This window comes from Halichoerus grypus, chromosome 1 (genome assembly GCF_964656455.1).
Source record: "Halichoerus grypus chromosome 1, mHalGry1.hap1.1, whole genome shotgun sequence".
NCBI classification, from domain to species: domain Eukaryota; kingdom Metazoa; phylum Chordata; class Mammalia; order Carnivora; family Phocidae; genus Halichoerus; species Halichoerus grypus.
Window position 1 is genome coordinate 17,938,954 of NC_135712.1, and position 19,843 is coordinate 17,958,796.

At 42.9% G+C, this 19,843-nt stretch overlaps 1 protein-coding gene and 1 long non-coding RNA gene across 6 annotated transcripts in view; one reads left to right on the forward strand and one right to left on the reverse strand.

The window, feature by feature from the left end:
- Positions 1–7,464: 7,464 nt before the first annotated feature.
- On the reverse strand, positions 7,465–17,284 carry LOC118553262 (uncharacterized). 5 transcript variants are annotated; one of them, XR_013441326.1, is made up of 3 exons: positions 17,116–17,284; positions 8,290–11,077; positions 7,465–8,193 (listed from the first exon to the last, which is right to left on the reverse strand). It is a non-coding gene; the product is annotated as an uncharacterized LOC118553262 (long non-coding RNA). The 5 variants fall into 5 exon arrangements; XR_013441327.1 differs by lacking the exon at positions 17,116–17,284 and having other exon boundaries at positions 8,290–10,806; positions 11,017–15,393; XR_013441338.1 differs by lacking the exon at positions 17,116–17,284 and having other exon boundaries at positions 8,290–9,584; positions 10,525–15,393.
- Positions 16,055–19,843, forward strand: part of ADAMTS5 (ADAM metallopeptidase with thrombospondin type 1 motif 5) — a 48,683-nt gene continuing 44,894 nt past the window's right edge. Inside the window, exon 1 of the mRNA XM_036120239.2 lies at positions 16,055–17,958. Coding sequence (XP_035976132.1) covers positions 16,849–17,958 — 1,110 coding nt within the window. The 5' untranslated portion in view covers positions 16,055–16,848. The remainder of the gene's footprint in view (positions 17,959–19,843) is intronic.

Below are 19,843 nucleotides of genomic sequence, written 5' to 3' on the forward strand. Positions count from 1 at the left end.
TTCTTTTTCTTTTTTCTTTCTTTCTTTTTCTTTCTTTCTTTCTTTCTTTCTTTCTTTCTTTCTTTCTTTCTTTCTTTCCTTCCTTCCTTCCTTCCCTTATTTCTTTATTTCTTTCTTTTTTTTGAGAGAGGGAGAAAGAGCACGCAAGCAGGGTAGGGGCAGAGGGAAAGGGAGAGAATCCCAAGCAGTCCACGCCCAGCACAAGCCTGGCGGGGGGCTCGATCCCAGGACCCTGAAATCATGACCTGAGCTGAAATCAAGAGTCCGACTGAGCCATCCCGATGCCCAGAGCAATTTCTAATTATTAAAGGCTCCAAAGTACCTGGTACTATATAAAAATAACTTCTATCCACCCAACATTGCTGAAGAGAAATCTTATTATAATAGATATGGAAACTGGTAATTTTCTGATTTTAATGGATGAAGAAAATATTATTTTGGACATTTTAATAGATGAGGAAATTTACCTGGCAGAATGAAGTTTCAAACCAAACACGTGATTCTTCAACCCCAACGCCAAGCTACTTCATAGACACACTATTTAAAATAATCAAATAATTAAAACACATATTTTGGGTGTGTTTGACCCAGATTTAGTCCTTTGAGAAAAAATATAATTTTTCTATTACAATCAAACTTCAGTGTATTTATGGATGATGCGTTTAGTTGGCTTAAAGGACATAAGTAAAGAAGGACATAAGTAAAGGACATTAGTAAAGAAGAGCTTAAAGGACATATATATATATGTAGTCTGTAAAGACTACAGATGCCATATCTTTGGAGTTCAAAATGTATAAGTTTATTTTTAACCAAAGTATACAAATTACATAATATTTCAGCTAAATAAAAACTCAAAATATAGTGAGTTGGATGCATTTTTTAGATAATGTTTTTCATTTGAAAATTATTGTTGTTCTTTAACCATACAAGATTGACCACATGTATTTATAGCTTCTCCCTTACCTTCTCAAGAACGCACTGAAATGAAAAGACTAAGCAATTTATTCTCTTACTTTCCTGTCTCATATATTCCTCTCTCCTCGAAACTCTGACACCTCCTTCGCTTTCTTTGCCCAGCCAAAAACCTTGCTTCCTGCAAATTAAGAAAATAAGACTTTCACAAACTAGTGATTGTATCCAAGCTTTATTTAATTCTTGGGTATGGATAGGAAGGCTATTTAAGAGATCAATCTATAGCTACTGTAAGAAGTCATTGTGTGATTATCAAACTTGGTAAATCATTATTAGCCCCCCACCAATCAATATGGAAGTCAGTATCAAAAGAAAGAGCTAAACTTTTTTTAAATAATTGTTTCTGAAAAGCAGAACTAGTAGGTGTGGAGGCATGGGAATACTATTTTTTAACTCCAAGCCCTGTAGCATTTACTTAAAAATCTATATGATAAAAAGTAAAATTGATAAAATTATAAAATTAGAAGCTGGAATAAAATACACAAAAATTATAGTTGCCTTACTATTAAGATGTTATTCTGGGTGATCATTTTACTATGTTTTTTGCAACATCTTAGAATGTTACATAATTCATACAATTTTCCAACAGTTCCTTATACAGAATAAATTCTTTTGTATTTTATTCTATTTTAGAAAACATTTGAAGGGTTTGCAAAAGAACTAACTCAGTAGTGGAAGAGGAGAGAGTACATAAATGTGTTTGTATATATTAAATCATACTCCTGTAGCCAGGACAAGAGATTACCCTCTCCTGGGCCCATTCTTGGACAGAACACATGATGAAACATTTTCCAGGATTAACAGAGCTTCTGGTTTTATCAGTAAATGTAATATGCTAAAGAAATTACATATCAAGGAGGGTTTCCAGCTCTGAAAAGTGGATGTGCTAGGAAAATGAAAGGCCCAGTTTCTTATCTGCAAAACTAACAATCCAATCTTAGACCAGGAAAATTCACCAAGATAGTAAGAATCTCCCAAGGTTTCTTGGTAGATGGTAAGCTGATTTCAGAAGGCAGTTCATTCATACCTCAGAATGATATGTAGACCATCAGAATCATCAACAAGAATTGTCCTTGGCAAGGACGACGTGAAGGCACAAGGAATTGGCTAGATTTCTGAATCTCTGATTTTAGGTCAATAGCACATCATCTATATCCAAGAATCAAAGTGAAGATGATTTAAAAAAAATGAAGATGAAATCTCTCTTTCAAAGACTTTGCCTTCTACTCTATTCTTTTCCTAGATCACAGTAAGACAGTCCTTAAATGTATAGCTAATCACTTGGGCTGTAAATGAAATGATCCCAGTTCCCTTTGGTTTTCCCATGGATGCAATGTTGTAATAAGAGGATATTTCCTAATCAACATCCTGATGCTCAATTTTTTTCATAAAATGATCAGTTTCTCTATTAAAACTGTTTCTCATCAAATCATAAATTTCTATGCTGCACAGTATAAAAGTTGAACAGTATAGAGAAGTTGATATACTTGAGTAATGCAGTAACTAGACACACAAAAATACTTAGTTCACTGAAGGTATAACTGATAGAAATACTTTGTGGATAAAAGTAAGCACCTAAGGACCTCCTGGGGAGGAACAATATTGTATATTAAGGGACAAGATCTGGAGTCAGGAAACTTGGGTTAGTCTCTTCTCTGCCACATACCACTCTTTGGCTTTGCCCAAGTCACACATCATTTTCAAGTTTTAACATACCTGTAAACAAAATAAAATTTATAATGTCCTTGTTATAAATTTCTTAAAGAATTAAATACGCGCATCTAAACAAAATGACTGCTATCGTGACTGTCACGTGGGAAGTGCTCAGTAAGTATTTGGGCGCTGGTACCACTTGGGTAAAAAATGAAAGAATGTTCACAAAAGTAAGCCGTAAAGCTTTACATCATGTATCCTACGTGATTTTTATTGATTATTGGTAAGGAATACTTGAGACCAGGAGTCAAAGAGAACCCAGGCAGAGGGAGCTGTATAGACTGTCAGGAAGCCATCTGAAGTCTTAAGTATTGGTTCATGTCAGAGAACAGACATTCCCAATGACGTAACTGTGCGTGACCTCCTGCCAGAGTTCTGAGCAGTTGGCAGAACACTGAGCATGTGACTTATCATAAGTCAAATCAACGTGAGTGAGGAACCACCTGTTGTTTAAAACAAGTGCCTCATTGAACTTGTTAGAGCATGAGAAAACTCAGGGAAAAAGTGGTATCTCTGACGTAAAATGCATAGTCCTCCCTCTACTAAGAATTCCCTTTGCCACACCTGTATCCGGTCCAAGCATCTCTACTAAGCTTCCTCTTTGGAGAAGACGGGGAAGTGGGAGCTGGGGCTTCCTATGGCAACACTTTACCTGGGCTCTGCCTTCTTCACAACATTGTGGATCACTCTACAAAATAAAATAGGGAGGTATTCCCTTTAGCTTCATGTATAAACTATACTAGAAAGCCCTATCCTACCTATTTAGCCTGAGTGCTGTCCCACGTATAGGTATTCAAACTTTAATTCAGGTTCTTAAACCAAACACCATCACATTCACAAAACCTGTTTATTTTTTCTTTCCCTTCAACTTAGCTAAGGGAAATTCTCTCTCTCTCCTCTTTCTCCTCTCTCTCTCTCTCTCCCTCTCCCTCCCCCCTTCTCTCCATTTTTATTGAGAAATAACTGAGGTACATCACTCTATAAGTTTAAGGTATACAGCATGATGGTCTGATTCACGATTACTGTGAAATGATAACTATAAGAGGTTTAGTTACCAGCCATCATCTTGTATAGATGTAATAAAAAGAAAAGAAAAAAAGTTTTCTCCTTGTGATTAGAACTTTTAGGATTTAATCTCTTAACACCTTCCCTGTATATCATACAGCAGTGTTAGCGATGGTCCTTATGCTATACATTATATTCCTAGGACTTAGTTATCTTATAAAGGGAAGTTTGTACCTTTTGCCCACTTTCCTCCGATTCCCCCCAATTGAAAAATTTTTGCTTTTTAGCATTAAAGCTAAATCCTGCTTGGATATTGCCACACATTAGCTGACAATTTTCTCTTTCTTCTCTCCTCACTGTTAAAGCTCACTAATTCTATCTCCATTTGAACCTGAATCAACCTTCCTTCTCTCTTTTTTTAATTTATACTTAATTTCTGTTTCACTAAAAAGCCTCTGCGCTCCTTATAAACTCCCATTTCTTTCAGTGACTGAGTAGAGGACCCTTAGACCATACTGGCACCCTGATATTGGACATCCAGTTTCCAGAACTGTAAGAAGTAAGTGTTTGTTGTTTACAAGACACCTGGTCTGTGGTATTTTTTGTCATAGCGGCCAAAATGGACTAAGACAGAGGCACACTAGATGAATTAAATCTTCAATACCTTCTTCCAAGTCACTGTCTTCAGCTGTATGCAGAGTATATGGGTGTATTGTATATAGTTTTATTTTCTGTATATTGTGATGTTCTGGAGTCTTAACAGAAAATTAAAAAAAGCCTTCCGACTAGGGAGGCACTGGGCACTGCCCATCCCAGGACCTGCCTTTGATATGCAAGCTGACCAATCCAGAGCCATACCTCCTCTATCTAGCTCATGTACTGCAGGAAACTGCCTTAATCAGCCCATGGCCATGCATCAGGCAACCAGGGACCTCACCTGTGGCCCAAAGCCTGATAAAATTATCCAAGTTAGATAATCCTAAACTCTTTACCCTGCCTTGCCCTGCTGTGGAAACACCAGTAAAGGCCTCAGTGCTTGCCATCTCCCACTTCTGGGTCCCGACCAACCCCTGGTATTCCCTCAGCCTCGCCTGCGAGGCAAGCCGTGCCTATCATTCCTGGGAGAACTGGATTGTTCAACTGTTTGTCAAAGGCACAGACCTCTCAGTATCCTCAGTCAGAACCAGGCACAGGTTCTTAGTTTTATATTTTAAAAAGATGTTTTTTACTTCCAATATTTCTAACTTGTTCCTTTTTACACCCCCTCTTCTTTTTTATTGTACCTTAATGCTGTTTTATAATATCCTGTTTTTTCACGTGGAAATTATTTATTCATTTACCTCTCCACATATCCTCAGAAACTTTTAAAGTATTCATCAGCTGGTTCCATGAGATTCATTTCACCCCTGAAATTATATTCCTATTTTGACTGTTGATTGGGTTGGCTGTACACTTTAACATTTGATTTCTGTGTACGTGTCACCCACATGCTTAGATCAGGATATGTTTGTTTGTTCTTCGCTTTTCTTCCTTGCTCACCCATCCTTGCTTAGTGATCATTAGTCGTAACACCCTGATATTGCATATTTCAGTGTTCTCACTAGAGGAGGCCCTGGGGACATCATAGATAAATTCACTCGTTCACTAGGTTCCCTGGTTCCATTTCTGAGCTTAGATCCATAACTAACCTTACTATACAGCTTGCTACAAATCATTGATGCAAAGAGCAGGTACTAGCCATTTTCTTAAACCCAATGTCATGATCTAGGCATGCTAGAGAGAGGATTTAAGTTGAGGCTACAAGCAGCAAGGCTGACTCCAGACCTCCAGGTATGATAGAGCACTTTGGTTTTGCCCTTAGTTCCTTACAGAACCAGAGTCCTAGTTTCCACTGCCCACCTGTCCCAGAGTCCATAAAGCCTATGCCTCTATGACTCGGAATTTATTTCTGATCCAAAGAAACATCTTTTACAAAATGCCTATTTCTCTTTTTCTATTTTACCTTATGCATCTTTGTTACATTTTTGAGCAGAGGGATGTAAACATGTGTAAGTATAAACTTAGTATAAGTTTATGTACTCATACATGTAACTCACATAAGCTTTGTGTACTGTCTTGATCATAAGTCTGAACACCTTGTTAAAGATAACACTCTCTAAATCAAAAAGAATACAGCATATTTTTTCAAAGAAAAAGCATAATTGAGCAAATAGTAAGTTCTGGACTATGACTTCATCTCCACTAGCAGCAGCATAAATACTGGGCTCCCATATTGGACTAAGCTTTGTACAGAAGACTCACATCTGCTGGGTTTAGAGACATGGGAGAGTGATAAATTATCACAACCATCCCTTTCTGAACAAGCTGTGAAATAGGCCATAGACCCTGCTAAGGATCAAAATATAATTGTCCCATGGAACACCTGGGTGGTGCAGTCTGTTAAGCATCCGACTCGGTTTCAGCTCAGTTCATGATCTCAGTGTCATGAGATCAAGCCCCAAGTCGGGCTTCACACTCAGCGCGAGGTCTCCTTGGGATTCTCTTTCCCTCTCCCTCTGCCCCTCCTGCTCACATACTCTCTCTCTCTCTCTCAAATAAATAAATCTTAGATATATATAATATATATATTTACTATACACACACACACACACACACACACACACACACACACACACACACACACACTTGATTCTCCTTCCTTCTGACTTCCTTGTTTAGTCTTTTGGACCTACGTTTAAAAAGAATTACAAACAAGATATTTACCAATCTTGCTCCACACAACTTTGAGCACAGAGAACTCTGCCCCATCAAAAAAAAAATGTTCATCTAGGCTTACTGACATTGACCGTATTAATTATTCCCAACAGGGAAATCTGACCAATCCAGATTGGTCAAACCAGTTTTCTTTTTCATTTACCTATTAGCTGATCCTCTCTTTTTGTCTGGGGAGAAGTCAGTAGAGATGTAAAGTAAGCAACAGTGTCCTTCGATTTATATCCGAGAGCAGCACGTTTCTCAATTTAATGAGTGTGTGACATATCTGGAGAGCTTCTGAAAAAGCAGGTCCAATGGGTCTGGGGCAAGGCCTGAGATTCTGCATTTCTAAAAGCTCCCAAGGCATGAAGACACGGGTTTCAAGTACCAAGTTCCTGGAGCAGTGTTTTTCAAATCCTTTCGGGAGATCCCCAAGATCAAAATTATTTTTATACTAACATAAAGGCATTACACTGGAGTTTTCCAGAAGGTATGTGACATATGATGTTACAGTGATTGAATACAGAAGCAGATATGAGAATCCAAATATAGTCTATAGAGAGATTTGCAGAAATATAAAACAATATCACTCACTTTACTAAATGGTTTTCATTTTGGAGAATATAGTTATTTTTCAAAAACAATATATTACCTAAATTAGCATTGAATAGGTTTATTGTTGTTATTAGTAAATGAATCAACAAATATTTATTTTTAAGGTCTCATTTCTATTATCATAACTATTAGTAGATATAACCACATATTGAGGACTGCTCATAAACCAAATATTTAGAGGTTCTCAGTAATTTTTAAAGGGATAACAGGCTCCAAAAAACTGAGATTCACTGCTTTATAGAGGGTGGAAATTTATTTTCCCTGTTTCAGCAGAAAAATTAAGAAAGAGAAAGCATCCTACTCCATCCTATGAAGAAAACATTGAGAACCCACACATTTTAAAATCCTACCTTAGCACAAAGTACTTGTGGACATTTTTGAAGGAAAAAAATAAAAGACTTTGGCCACGCCTTATGCTCTTTTTAATGGAATGTCAATAAACATTCAAGGAGTTCTTATTCAAGTCCCTTAAGGTTGGGAAATGACAGAACAGGAAAACAAGTGAGTCTTAATCCCAAAATATGCTCCATTGCCACAAAAGTAGATGAGTCAGTTTATCCTTGGCCTCTTTAAATTCCCATGTTTTCTTACCCATCTCGTGGATGAGCATTTGGGAAGGTATTTTCCTTATTGCACATATTATTTCTTCTTACAAGCTTCTCTTCAAAACATCTGTGGGGCAACGAGTGAAATAATGCATTTGTTGACTTCACACGTGGCAAAAAATACAATGATTCTGGAAGCTTCAAGCCAACATTTTACCCCAGGCATGCTTAATCCAACTGCCGGGACCCTGTGTTCCCCACCTGCAGCTTTATAGAAAAGTGTGCACTCTCTCGCCTTTCCCTTCAGCCTCACTTTATTGGTGATTCACTGTGGTGTACTTTTTGTGCATAAAAACACATTTTGCCATCTTGCAACTTTTTTCAAATGTTTATCTCACTGGTGAGTAAACTCTGCATTGCACTAACCACCTGGAGGTTCCGACTCATCTACCTCCTTTTCTTAGGCCTCCGGGCAGCAGAGGTGAAACTGTTCACGTGGTAGATCTGAGCCACCACTGGATTCTCCTTTCAACTGTTTCCATCTTCTTTTCTGTCTTAAAGCACAGGCTTACTTATGCTCTTGTCACTCCTACCGACAAAAATAACAGTTAACCTCCTTTGAACAAAAAGTTGTAGGTTTGTTCCATTGGTTTTGACTTCAAGCAACGGAAATGTATTCTCTCACCTGCTGGGAACTAGAAGTCCAAAATCAAAGTGTAAGCAAGGCCACACTCTCTCTGGAGGTACTAGGGGAGAATCCCTCCTTGCTTCCTCCTGGCTTCTCCTGATTCCTTGGCCTTCCTTGGTTTGAGCTGTTGTGTCTCTCCAGGCTCTGTATCATCTCCACATGGCCATCTTCCCTCTGTGTGTGTGTGTGTGTGTGTGTGTGTGTGTGTGTGTGTGTGTGTATCTGCGATTTTTTAGGACACCAGTCATTGGATTTAAGGCCTTGCCTAATCCCAGTATGACCTCATTTTTACTAATTATATCTGCAAAAACCCTATTTCCAGATAAGGTCACATTGTGAGGTTTTAGATGGTTCCTTTTGAAGAAACAAAGAGTTGTGGTTTTAGTTTTGGCTCAATCTCTTTACGTTAGTTGCTTGCTACGTGATAATGAGTATTCAAAATGAAATAAACAAGACACAGAACCAGAAATGCCAGAGAGCTGTATAAGATGACCACATTTCAAATTATGAATTGGTGTGTACTATATACATAAATTCTTCAGGGAACTACCCAGTGATTGGAAATGTGAATACCATATCCACTAATCCTAAGGGTCTGATAGATTACATCATGTGGTGGGAAAGACAAGAGTCATTGTGTCCTCCCTCAAGTACCGACAACTACCTGAATTCTCGTCTGGATTTAGCGGTCTAGAACGCAAACATTTCTATTAAGCTGAGTTAGAATCATGGTTCTTTTCATGAACTATAATTCTTTCTCTCTTCCTTCCACTCAGGCCAAGATCGTAAAGAATAAACAAGAATTATATTATTATTATTATTATTATTTTTGCTTTGTCTCTCCTCACTTAAATCCTGTGGGATTAAATGAGATTGATTTAACTGAAATCAGTTAAGCACAGGTCTGTTTTGGAGGTGCTGGAGGCATGTGTAAATGAGGGTAGCAGTCCTCACGCTCTGTGACAGAGTGTGGCATGTGTCAGAAGGGACAAAAAGACAAGCACATTAACAACTTTAATACTGTCAGGAGTATAAACACAAGAGGACATGAATGAGAAAGATACATTGGTTGTTTTCTGAAAGTTCTGTAGGGTTTATGTGTGGAATATAGGTGGGAAGCTTTCTCTTGCTATACCTGGCAGTTTCCCTCTGTGAATGCCTCCATCTTATTTAGTCTTAATCTGCACTGTTTTCCTTCTTCAACTTTTTTAAAAGAAAGCCACTTTATCTGCTAACAGATGAAATGAAATAATGATAATGCAATTAATGCTTTGGCAGAAATAAATGAAAATCTGAAATGCAGAAAACAAATGCTAGAGGTTATATAATTACTTGTAAATATGTGTTTAGTAATTCACATCCAACTACTTGTAATTAATTCTAAAGTTATGTGTCAAAAGAACCCTTTCAGATGCCACTCAACAGAGTCACCTAAAACATTTGGGCTTAAACTGACATGGGCCATCAAAGATCTGATAACCTTTGTGGGCAGATCTGGTGAGTGATGTGGGAAACAAAGGCAAAAGAAAAATCGAATTTCTTTACCACTTACAGCCCAACGACAAGTCCTTGAAATAGGCAGAGTGACCTTCCTCTAGAAACTCAGCTGCCTCGATGTTAATACTTTGCTAAAGGCAGAAGACAATTCTGGTCTGACCCCTCCCCCCCAATCCTGTAAGTCTACTTTAACATATAAAAATTCCTTTTGAAACTTCCTTTATCTCTAAACCCCCGCAAGATACATGTTGGCAATCATCCCCCAAGCATATGGCCCACCGATACACATCTGAAGGGTCTCATGACTATGGTTTTATTAGACAGTAATAAATGACCTTTTCCCAACCATAGCTAGCCCCCTCAAGGTCCTGGAAAACTTGCTTCCAAAACTCCTCAGAGACTTACACTATTCCTAAGCCCCTCCCAACTTGAAAGTATATAATGGGCCACTACTCATGACCCCAGTGCAGCTCTTTCTACCCATGGGTCCTGTCCCCACGCTTTAATAAAATCACCTTTTTGCACCAAAGATGTCTCAAGAATTCTTTCTTGGCCGTCAGCTTCAAACCTTAACATCTTTTCTACATCAGTAAGGACTCCCTTTAGGGGATGATTCTGAACACAGATTTGAATGTTATGAGTACAACTTCATCCTTTCCTACCCAGATCTGTTCTCTAAAAATTTGATGTTCCACATGCCTGAAGGACAAGAGGAATCTCGGTTTTATCACGTACCTGGACTGGAAAGGGGGTGGATGGATTGGATGAGGATCCCGAAATGAGAAAAAGAGAGAAGCAAAAGCAAGAGTCTGGCTTTGGGGAAGAATGCAGGAAAACGCGGTCAAAGATGAGTTCCTTGAACTAGAAATCAATCCAACTCTACTTCCCTGTCTCTTCCAGCTGCCTCAAGCTCATCTGCTCATATTTTCAAAGATCAGAGATAGCAATTGTGTTGGGACTCTGGGGTGTTCCAGCTACTGGTGAAAGGAAGTTTCCCACAGGCTCAAGTCTGGTTGGCTGGAAAGAGAAAAGGGAGAGAGTTGGTGGTGATTGACATGGAAGAAGTATCCTCCCTGGGACTTAGAATCACATCTTCATTCAGGCAGTAAGTAATGGTGGCATTCTCGCTTGGTGTTTAGAAAATGATTCTGGGGACGGGAAGTGGGGTATAGGAAGAGCGACACCTCCTAAGTAAAAGAAAGTAAGTAAAAATTTCAATGCTTTTACCTGAACCCGTCTTCATGGAGGATCATCTGCTCTTACATCTGTTAGTGCCTGACTGGGAAAGCTGTGTATTAGAGAGATACGTATTAGTCCATGGACAGTCATGAAAAAATGATACTGAGCATCTTTCTTAAACCACTGAAGAGACTTGCAGTGACCTCAGCATTGTGAGTGGGAGGTAAGCTTATTGACTACACGTTTCCTGTTTCTATTTCCCGCCTGCCCAGGGGGGAGTGAGGCAGTAACCAATTGGTGTTTATCAACTTTGTTTAGATTAACGGGTCAGTGTCTTACTTTACTGACCAGAATAAGGCAAAAACATTAACACAGAGAGATTGAATAGTGTCGAGGAAGACTGTGATACTCCAGAGCTTGAGTAAGGTGTTGTTACCATGAAACCTTAACTTAAAAAAACAATTAATTGTTGCTATGAAACAACAGCTCCTACCAGTGCAATTACTACTCATTATGGAATTCGAAATCTTTGCTTGAATTTGCCATCATGAAGGAAAAAATAAAAACCTCAAGTGTTTCAAATTACTTTAGGCTGGAAATTCCTGATTTTCCATGTGTTTCCACTAAGGTTTGATTTCGAGATGATTTCCGGAAAATAAAGGGGGAAAAAAAAAAGAACCTGGGTAACTCATAAAAGCAAGTAATATGCGCATAATTGTGTGAGAAAAGCTAAAACAACATTTCACAGCTGGTCAGCATAAAAACTGACTTGTCGGTTTTACTTTACAGATAGCACCTGTATGTCTTAAATAATACACATGTACATTATTCATTTGAAGACTTTTATACAGTACAAACTTTCTGTGTATAAGAAAAATAAAAATCTATCTTTTCAAAAATTTATTTTTCATAATATTAAGTAAAACTGACTCTGAAGTGTATGCTATCCATCACAACAGAGAGAATGCCGTGTAATACGTCCTAGGCAGATAGCAGAGACAACAGTTTTAAGTTTTATCAGGAATTGAAGTAAATTTCGCTACAAAAAAAAAAAAAAAATTATCTACTACGCCTGTCTCAAGAAAGTTTTCTTTGCAAAGGGCAAAGAGAAGTTGGTGTCATACCCTCTCTTATTATTCCAGCTTTATTCTCAGGACTCTCTATGCACAGGTCAGTGCAGCCTAGAGGGGAAACTGAGTTAGTGGTGACTGTGTGTGTGTGCATGCATGTTGATGTGTGTTATGTGTCCAATGTGTGCGAGGTTGTACATGTGGATTGGCGTGTCCAGGTGCATGTTAGACCATGGTGGGAAATAAGAAGATTTGTAGAAGGAGGTAAAGGGTTGGGAAAGGAGAGAAGGACTGGTCAGGTAGAGTTTCATCCTCTAAAAACTTAGGATTCATATCAAAGCTAACATAGTAAATACACTCCTTTCCATATTCCCAAAGCGTACTCTTTGGTTTTGTTTTGCTTTGTGTTAAGAACATTTAACACAGAAGTGTACCCTCAATACATTTTTAAGTGTACAATACAGTATTGTGAACCGCAGGCACGATGTCAATGATGTACAGCAGATCCCTAGAACTTATTCATGTGGCAGAACTGAAACTCTGCACTCTTTGAACAGCAATTCCCATTTCCCCCTTCCCCCTCTGGCAACCACCAATCTGCTCTCCACTTCTATGAGTTTGACGATTTTATAGACGATAACATGGATGAACATGGAGAGCATTCTGCTAAGAGAAATAAGCCTGTCACAAAGAAACCAATACGGCATAATTGCACTGCACGAGGTGACTAAAATAACCTCTAGTTCTGAAGCAAGTCTTCCGAGAACTAGAACTTGCAAAGCTGAGTAGTGCCTGAGGGAGGGCTGGCCCGTTATCTTTAAGGCATTCCTAAAGGGCCTTAACCCCCAGGGGGTGGAGGGAAGGTTCTGCTCCCTGCACCCACCATCAGGCCTCAGAGGGAGATGATACTAAGAAAGCTCAAAATTCAGCAAGGCCAGGGGTAGGGATCTTGATGCGGGAAAGGAAAATTATTGCACGGAGTTGAGAGGCTGTGATTCTCCTCCATGGGAGGTAAGGACCAGGTGTTTGGTTAGAGTGGAACGTTTTATTATCAGTTATTTCCTCAGTAAAATCATAGATGGGGAGGGGGAGGAAATGGCACTTTAACAAATGGAAATTTGAGCAAATACTACTTAGGAGGATACACAAACCCTATGGACTGAAGCTGTCCTGGAAATACATCGCTCAGAACACCTGTAGTTCTTCTCTTGCTCTTTTTCCTCCCTATTTGTATTTTCCAGCTTGTACTCCCATGTATCTCCTGGTAGGATTGGTTCCATCTCTGAACTGTGAGCTGCTCCGAACGTTAGTCATGGCTTATTCATGTTTATGTGCCTCCAGAGAACTTCACACAGCAGGGCCGCCAGCCCTTAACAGATATTTGTTAAACCAGATAGATTTTAAGAGGTGTCGTAGATTGAACACCAATGGAGGGAGTAAAGTCTTAAGGATTCAGGAGAGCTGGCCGCTAGTGGACTTTTTATCCGTGGGCAATCAATTTGGTCTCTATTCTTAGCTTCTCATTGGTAGATGGAGGAAGTTGCCTTACATGATCTCCAAGATAACTTCCTACTCTAACTGTCTGGCATAGAAAGTCTCGCTTCCTTTTCGGAAATGTAAAACTATATATCAGGTGTGATCACATCCTCCATAAATGCAGGAAAAAGTTCTCATGAAAAATGCAAAAATAAAACTGCTTTTTGGAATTATGAAAGACTGAAGTGGCAATTAGTCCACCTAAACACGACTGCTAATATATTTTAGCTTTCTACTGTAAAAAGAAAATAAAAACTTGGACGACTCTCATCCAGTGCAAATTACTTCCTTGGACTGACAAGACATTCATTGTTCTGGAACACAGCACTTCATCCTAATCCACTAGGGTAATATTTGAAAAGTATTACCAAATGAACTTCCTAAAGTATCCAAGTTACTCTCACACAAAAATAAAAATTATACCCAAGTAGAAATTTTCTGAATATGTAAGAATTTACTCATTATATTTATAAGCTGTATAAGTGCCTTTCTTTGTGAATATGTGGTTCTAATAAATATTTAGTACTTGATACTCATGTTTGGAGCTTTATCCGCTTCTGTCCTGTTCTCCAATATAGTTCTAAACATTTGAATAATCTGAGTACAAATGTCATTATGTAATTAAATTTAGAGGCATAAAATCCAGAGGCATGATTCACTGAGAAATATAGTGGTTTTGAAAAAGGAGAAAAACTTTCACTAAGAAGAAAATTCATCTGGAGTTTGCTCTCCATAGACACAAGGACCACAAGGCTTTAAGGTTACTGGAAGGACAAAGAAGACTACTGGAATCTAGGTTCTCCTTCTTTAAATCCTCATCCTGAACATCTCTGGTTCCTCACAACATTCAACTAGTAGAACTGGCTTTGGGCAACTGACCACTTGGAGACTGAGGGATTGTGGAATAAGAAGGGGATGATGGCCTTAAGCAACAGCAATTTCCTGCCAAGTCTGGAGGTAGTTCAGAATCCACTCGGGGTTGTTGGGTGGTCCCCAGTCTCAACAATCATTTCATTTATGCAAGTGAACTAATTCTCAGGATATGCTTCACTCTGCCTCCCAGATGACTGACTCCAGAGGGTTCTCTAGGCACTGGCCAATAGGCTTCATTGCTGGACAATTCTGAGATTCCCACCTGGGGCTCACCACCACCCTGAGAACCTCGAATCACCCCAGGACCCTCTGATTCTCTCCCTGAAAAAGTGATCAGGTCTCTTAGCAAGGATCTGGGAAAAACCACCTGCAGCTTAGGGTCCACAGAGGCACCCCTGCTCTCCTTCGCATCTCTGTAAATTAAAGGTAAGAAAGACAGAACTGTGCTAATCATTCCGGATTCACTTTTACTGATGTATTCACTACTTAGCCCTGAAGAATGAAGGAGGTGCTCTTGCAGTGACAATGCCACTCATCTACTAATAAGCACCGACCGGAACCACCTGTGCCCCAGTCCTTTTTTTTTTTTTTTTTTTTTTTTTCTCCTAACAGGAATTTCTGAGAATGTAAGTCAAGGCCTGGAGCCATGAGTGGTTGTTTTCGGGTATCTAATTCTCATTTAAGCAGGAGGAAGAAGAGAAAGTGTAGGCACAAATTTTGCAAATCTCACGAAAAAAAAAAAGAAAAAGCTCAATTTTCTGCCACAGTTAACACTTTCTCGCCCTGCCTTCTTAAAGCAAAGCGAAGGAAGTTCCAATCACCCGGGATTAAGGGACAGATTGCGGGCACCGATGAAAGGCGCGCGGAGAAGGGGGAGCCCTGGGCTCGCACACAAAGGAGCGGAGTTCCCAGGCGGCTGGCGGCCCTGCCCCGGGCACCGCAGCACTCAGGGCGCAGCGGCGCGCCAGGAAGCGCCTGCGGCTCCCCGGCTGCCCGGCCCCTCTGCTGGTGGCTGGGAGAAGTTAGTCACCCGGAGCCCGAACCCGACGAGCGTCCCAGCGCGCAGAGGCCGGGGAATGAGGAGGGAGGAAACCCGGTACCCGGGCGGCTGGGAGGAGGCGAGAAGAGCGCGGGGCGAGGGGGCGCACGGGAAGCCCAAAGCCCTCGGCTGGTGGATGGAGTTGCAAGGTTTTGGGGACCGGAGCGCACGGGCGTGCGAAGAGGAAAAACTTGCGGCAGGAACTTCCTACCGAGGGAAAGAAAAGCAGGAGAGAAGGAGGCAGGGAGAGACTTGAAATGTCTCAGTAACTTTAAAAACACACCAAAACACCCCTTGCAAGAGATGAGGTAAGCCGGGGTTAACCAACCCCGATTGGTTGTGAAATATCAGACAAACCCGGAGCCACTGTGGCTTTAAATGAGGCCAAGTTAATCTGTTTTTCTTACCCCAATACTTTTTTTTTTTTTTTTTCCCCTCACCCTCGCTCCCTCCCTCGTCCCTCCTTCCACCTCGCCGGGTCCTTCTCGGTCTCCCTTTCCTAGATCACCCCCCTCGCCCGCCCTCCCCCATCTGATTAGGCGCGGACCGGGAAGGGTGGGAGGGGTGGGGGAAGCTCTCCCTTTAAGAGGCAGCTTGCAGTGACGAATTGTTGAAATTGCCATTGCAGGATGGCATGCCGCTATAAATTCATTGTTCCACCTCCTCGCATCTTCACAGCGCTCGCGCTGCTCTCGGCGCTCGCAGCGGCCGACTGGGGATGACCGCGGGCAGGAAGACACTGCATCCGAAGGAGCACCGACGCGCCGCTTCACTGGCTCCCCGCAGGCCGCCCCTTGCATTTTTTGTTTTAATTTTATGGCTTTTTTTCTCTCTTTCTTCCCTTCCTCCTGGTTCCAGTAGAGTCAAGGAAACCCACAAAATAAGAAAGGAAGTGGGCTCCAGAGCTTGGAACCCCCGCCGCCGGCGGATCCAGAGCAGCAAGGGGCGGGAGGCAGCGCGCACCGGTTGCCCGCCTGGTGCGCGGCACCATCCTTACTTTTCTTCGTGCCGCGATAGTGGTTGCACTTGGGGTTGGATTTAGGTTGTTGTTGTTGTTGCTTTCCCCCTTTCCTCGTATTTGCGGAACCTCCACAACCCGGCTTTTCTCTTCTTAATTTTTTCCCCCTTTTTTCCGGAGCACGAATCCAAACATTTTCCAAACCAACAAAGAAAAGTTCGCACGCTGGCACTGAGGCTGGGACAGGCTGGCGCTGCCGCCGGGTCCCCCTCCTTCCGACACTTGACTCAACCTTGCAAGCAAGTGTGTGTGTGCCCCCACCTCCCGCCCCGGTAACTTCCATAGCGAATAACAAATACCCATAAAGTCCCCGTCGCGCAGCCCCTCCCTGCGGGCAGCACACTATGCTGCTCGGGTGGGCGTCCCTGCTGCTGTGCGCGTTCCGCCTGCCCCAGGTCGCTGTCGGCCCCGCCGCGGCACCTGCCCAGGATAAAGCCGGGCAGCCTTGGGCTGCTGCAGCGGCTGCCCAGCCCCGCGGGCGGCAGGGGGAGGAGGTGCAGGAGCGGGCCGAGCCTCCGGGCCACCCGCACCCCCTGGCGCCGCAGCGCAGGAGCAGCGGGCTGGTGCAGAACATCGACCAGATCTACTCCGGCGGCGGCAAGGTGGGCTACCTCGTCTACGCGGGCGGCCGGAGGTTCCTGCTGGACCTGGAGCGGGATGGTTCGGTGGGCGCCGCTGGCTTTGTGCCTTCAGGAAGCGGGCCGAGGGCGACCCGGCGCCACGGGGACCACTGCTTCTACCGCGGTACGGTGGACGGCAGCCCACGCTCCCTGGCTGTCTTTGACCTCTGCGGTGGTCTCGACGGCTTCTTCGCGGTTAAGCACGCGCGCTACACCCTGAAGCCGCTGTTGCGCGGGCCCTGGGCCGGGGCCGAGGCCGAGGCCGGGCGAGTGTACGGGGATGGGTCCTCGCGGATCCTGCACGTCTATACCCGCGAGGGCTTCAGCTTTGAGGCCTTGCCGCCGCGCGCTAGCTGCGAGACTCCCGCGTCTCCGCCAGGGCCTCGCGAGCGCCCCCCGGCGCACAGCAGCCCAGACCGACGCTGGGCGCTGGCCCCGCAGTTCCTGGACCAGTCAGCTCCCTCCTCCGACGGGGGCCAGGGACCCCAGACGTGGTGGCGGCGGCGGCGCCGCTCCATCTCGCGGGCCCGCCAGGTGGAGCTTCTCCTGGTGGCTGACGCGTCCATGGCGCGCATGTACGGCCGGGGCCTGCAGCATTACCTGCTGACCCTGGCCTCCATCGCCAACAGGCTGTACAGCCACGCGAGCATCGAGAACCACATCCGCCTGGCCGTGGTGAAGGTGGTGGTGCTGGGGGACAAGGACAAGAGCCTGGAGGTGAGCAAGAACGCGGCCACCACGCTCAAGAACTTTTGCAAGTGGCAGCACCAGCACAACCAGCTGGGGGATGACCATGAGGAGCACTACGACGCGGCCATCCTGTTTACGAGAGAGGTAAGTCCAACTGCCTGGGTGGTCCAGGCGCTGGTGCAAGGAGGTAGATGGAGGTCCAGCCTTGCTCACGGCCTCGCTTCTCGCACAGACCTCCTGCCACTACGGATGTGCTTCACTGCTCCTTGCAGGAAACCCAGCCAGCCTTCAGCCCTGCTCCGGTAGTCGGGGTCTCCCAGCAGCAATTCCTGCCTTAAAGGACTAGCCGCGCACTGACAATCCATCAATCAGGCAGGATGTCTCTAGTCTGAGACATGGTGTCCTAGATGCACAAACGGATAAGAAGGGACTGGAATGCTTGGGAAAAGGTACACAGCTAAATGGGAAGAGGGGGAAAGCAAGTTTGTCTTTGGAGTGGAAGATATCGCTCTCTCTCTCTCCCCCCCTTCCTTTCTTTCTTGTTTTTGTGGGGGAGATCATCTACTTGCCAGTGAACCTCAATATACAACTTTGTCCAACCTAATGGGAAGGGTTTTGTTGGTTCATCCATTGTAGTCACTTTTATCCACACCTTTCCTTTGTAAAGGTCCATACCTTCTTCCTTGAACCACTTCTGTGACATAAGTTGAGGAAAAACTTTCCAAAGGAAGGACTCTTTTTCCCAATCTGGCTTTTTAATGGAGTTCTTACATGTCCACCTGGTGGAATTTCAGTTTCCGGGAAGGAAGGAATTCAGGAGGGCAGGGAGGCAGGGAGGATATGGAAACCTAATCCTGTCAGGTTCCTTAGCAACTCCTCTGCCTAGCCCTCCAATGCACCACAAGCACTGCCGGTCCCTCCAGAGCTGCCAGGGAAGGGTCACATCCAGCTTGCATGTTTGGGGTTTGGATGAATATGTTTCTGAAGCCCCAGTGTGGAAAGATCTGGGCAAAGAGTCAAGACATGAGGAAGGAATGTTTGCCCAGGATTTCCCTCTTTTAAGGAAGATGGTTACAGGAAGGGAAAGAAACTGATCTTTATAGGCCCAGAGGTTCTGGGAAGAACACAATATCTATTTGCTCAATCATTCCATCACCGCGCTAAGTGTGACTTTCAGACACAGAGTCTGGGCTGGTTTGCAGCCTTAGCTTGCTCAGAGCTCTGAGCCTACTTCATGACTCTCCTCTGATTGGCAGCTTTAAGTCATGCCTCTCGGAAACCTGGTAAGAGCTGCCTTTTAAAGCTCATTCTTTATTTTATTATTATTATTATTATTATTATTATTATTATTATTATTATTGTAGTGTTTGGGATCCACCCAGGGTAGCTGAAGGATTCTGAAATTTTGAAGTATCATGCAAAAGCATGGTATGAAAGGGGGCAACCAGAGCTAGGATAGGAAATGCATTGATGGCTTGCAGAAAGCTTCAGAATCACACAGCCCCACTACCTAATTCTTTGTTTTTACTGAGGCACCGCTGGTATGAAGGAAAAGTGTCGATAAATTTGGAATGGAGGAACACTTGTGGTCCATGGGGTGGACATAAATGTAAACCACATGTAAACAAGGGTGCCAGAGGGCAACAGTTTAGGAAGAACCTGCCAGCCCACGATGCTAGGCATGATGGAAAATCTGCCTTCTCATTAAGTGATCTAAAAACCATCCTTTAATTTCTCTGCACTACATAAATCTTTGACGTGGAAGAACATTTGTTTTGTAGCCTTCCATATGAAGTAGAATTCTCCTGTAAAACTAGCCCTTTCTTATTTGGTTTCCAAGTCTTTTTCTTTCTTTCTTTCTTTCTTTTTTTTGGTAAGCAATTTTCCACGTCTGGATTTCTTGCTTTGCTGCATCACAAGAAGCTGCCAAGAAGAAGGCTTCAGAGAGTTTGTGGAAGGAAGTTCTCTAAAGACAGAGGAAAAAATACTTTTGTAAGCACACTACTCCAAAGAGTAGGTCATTTTAATA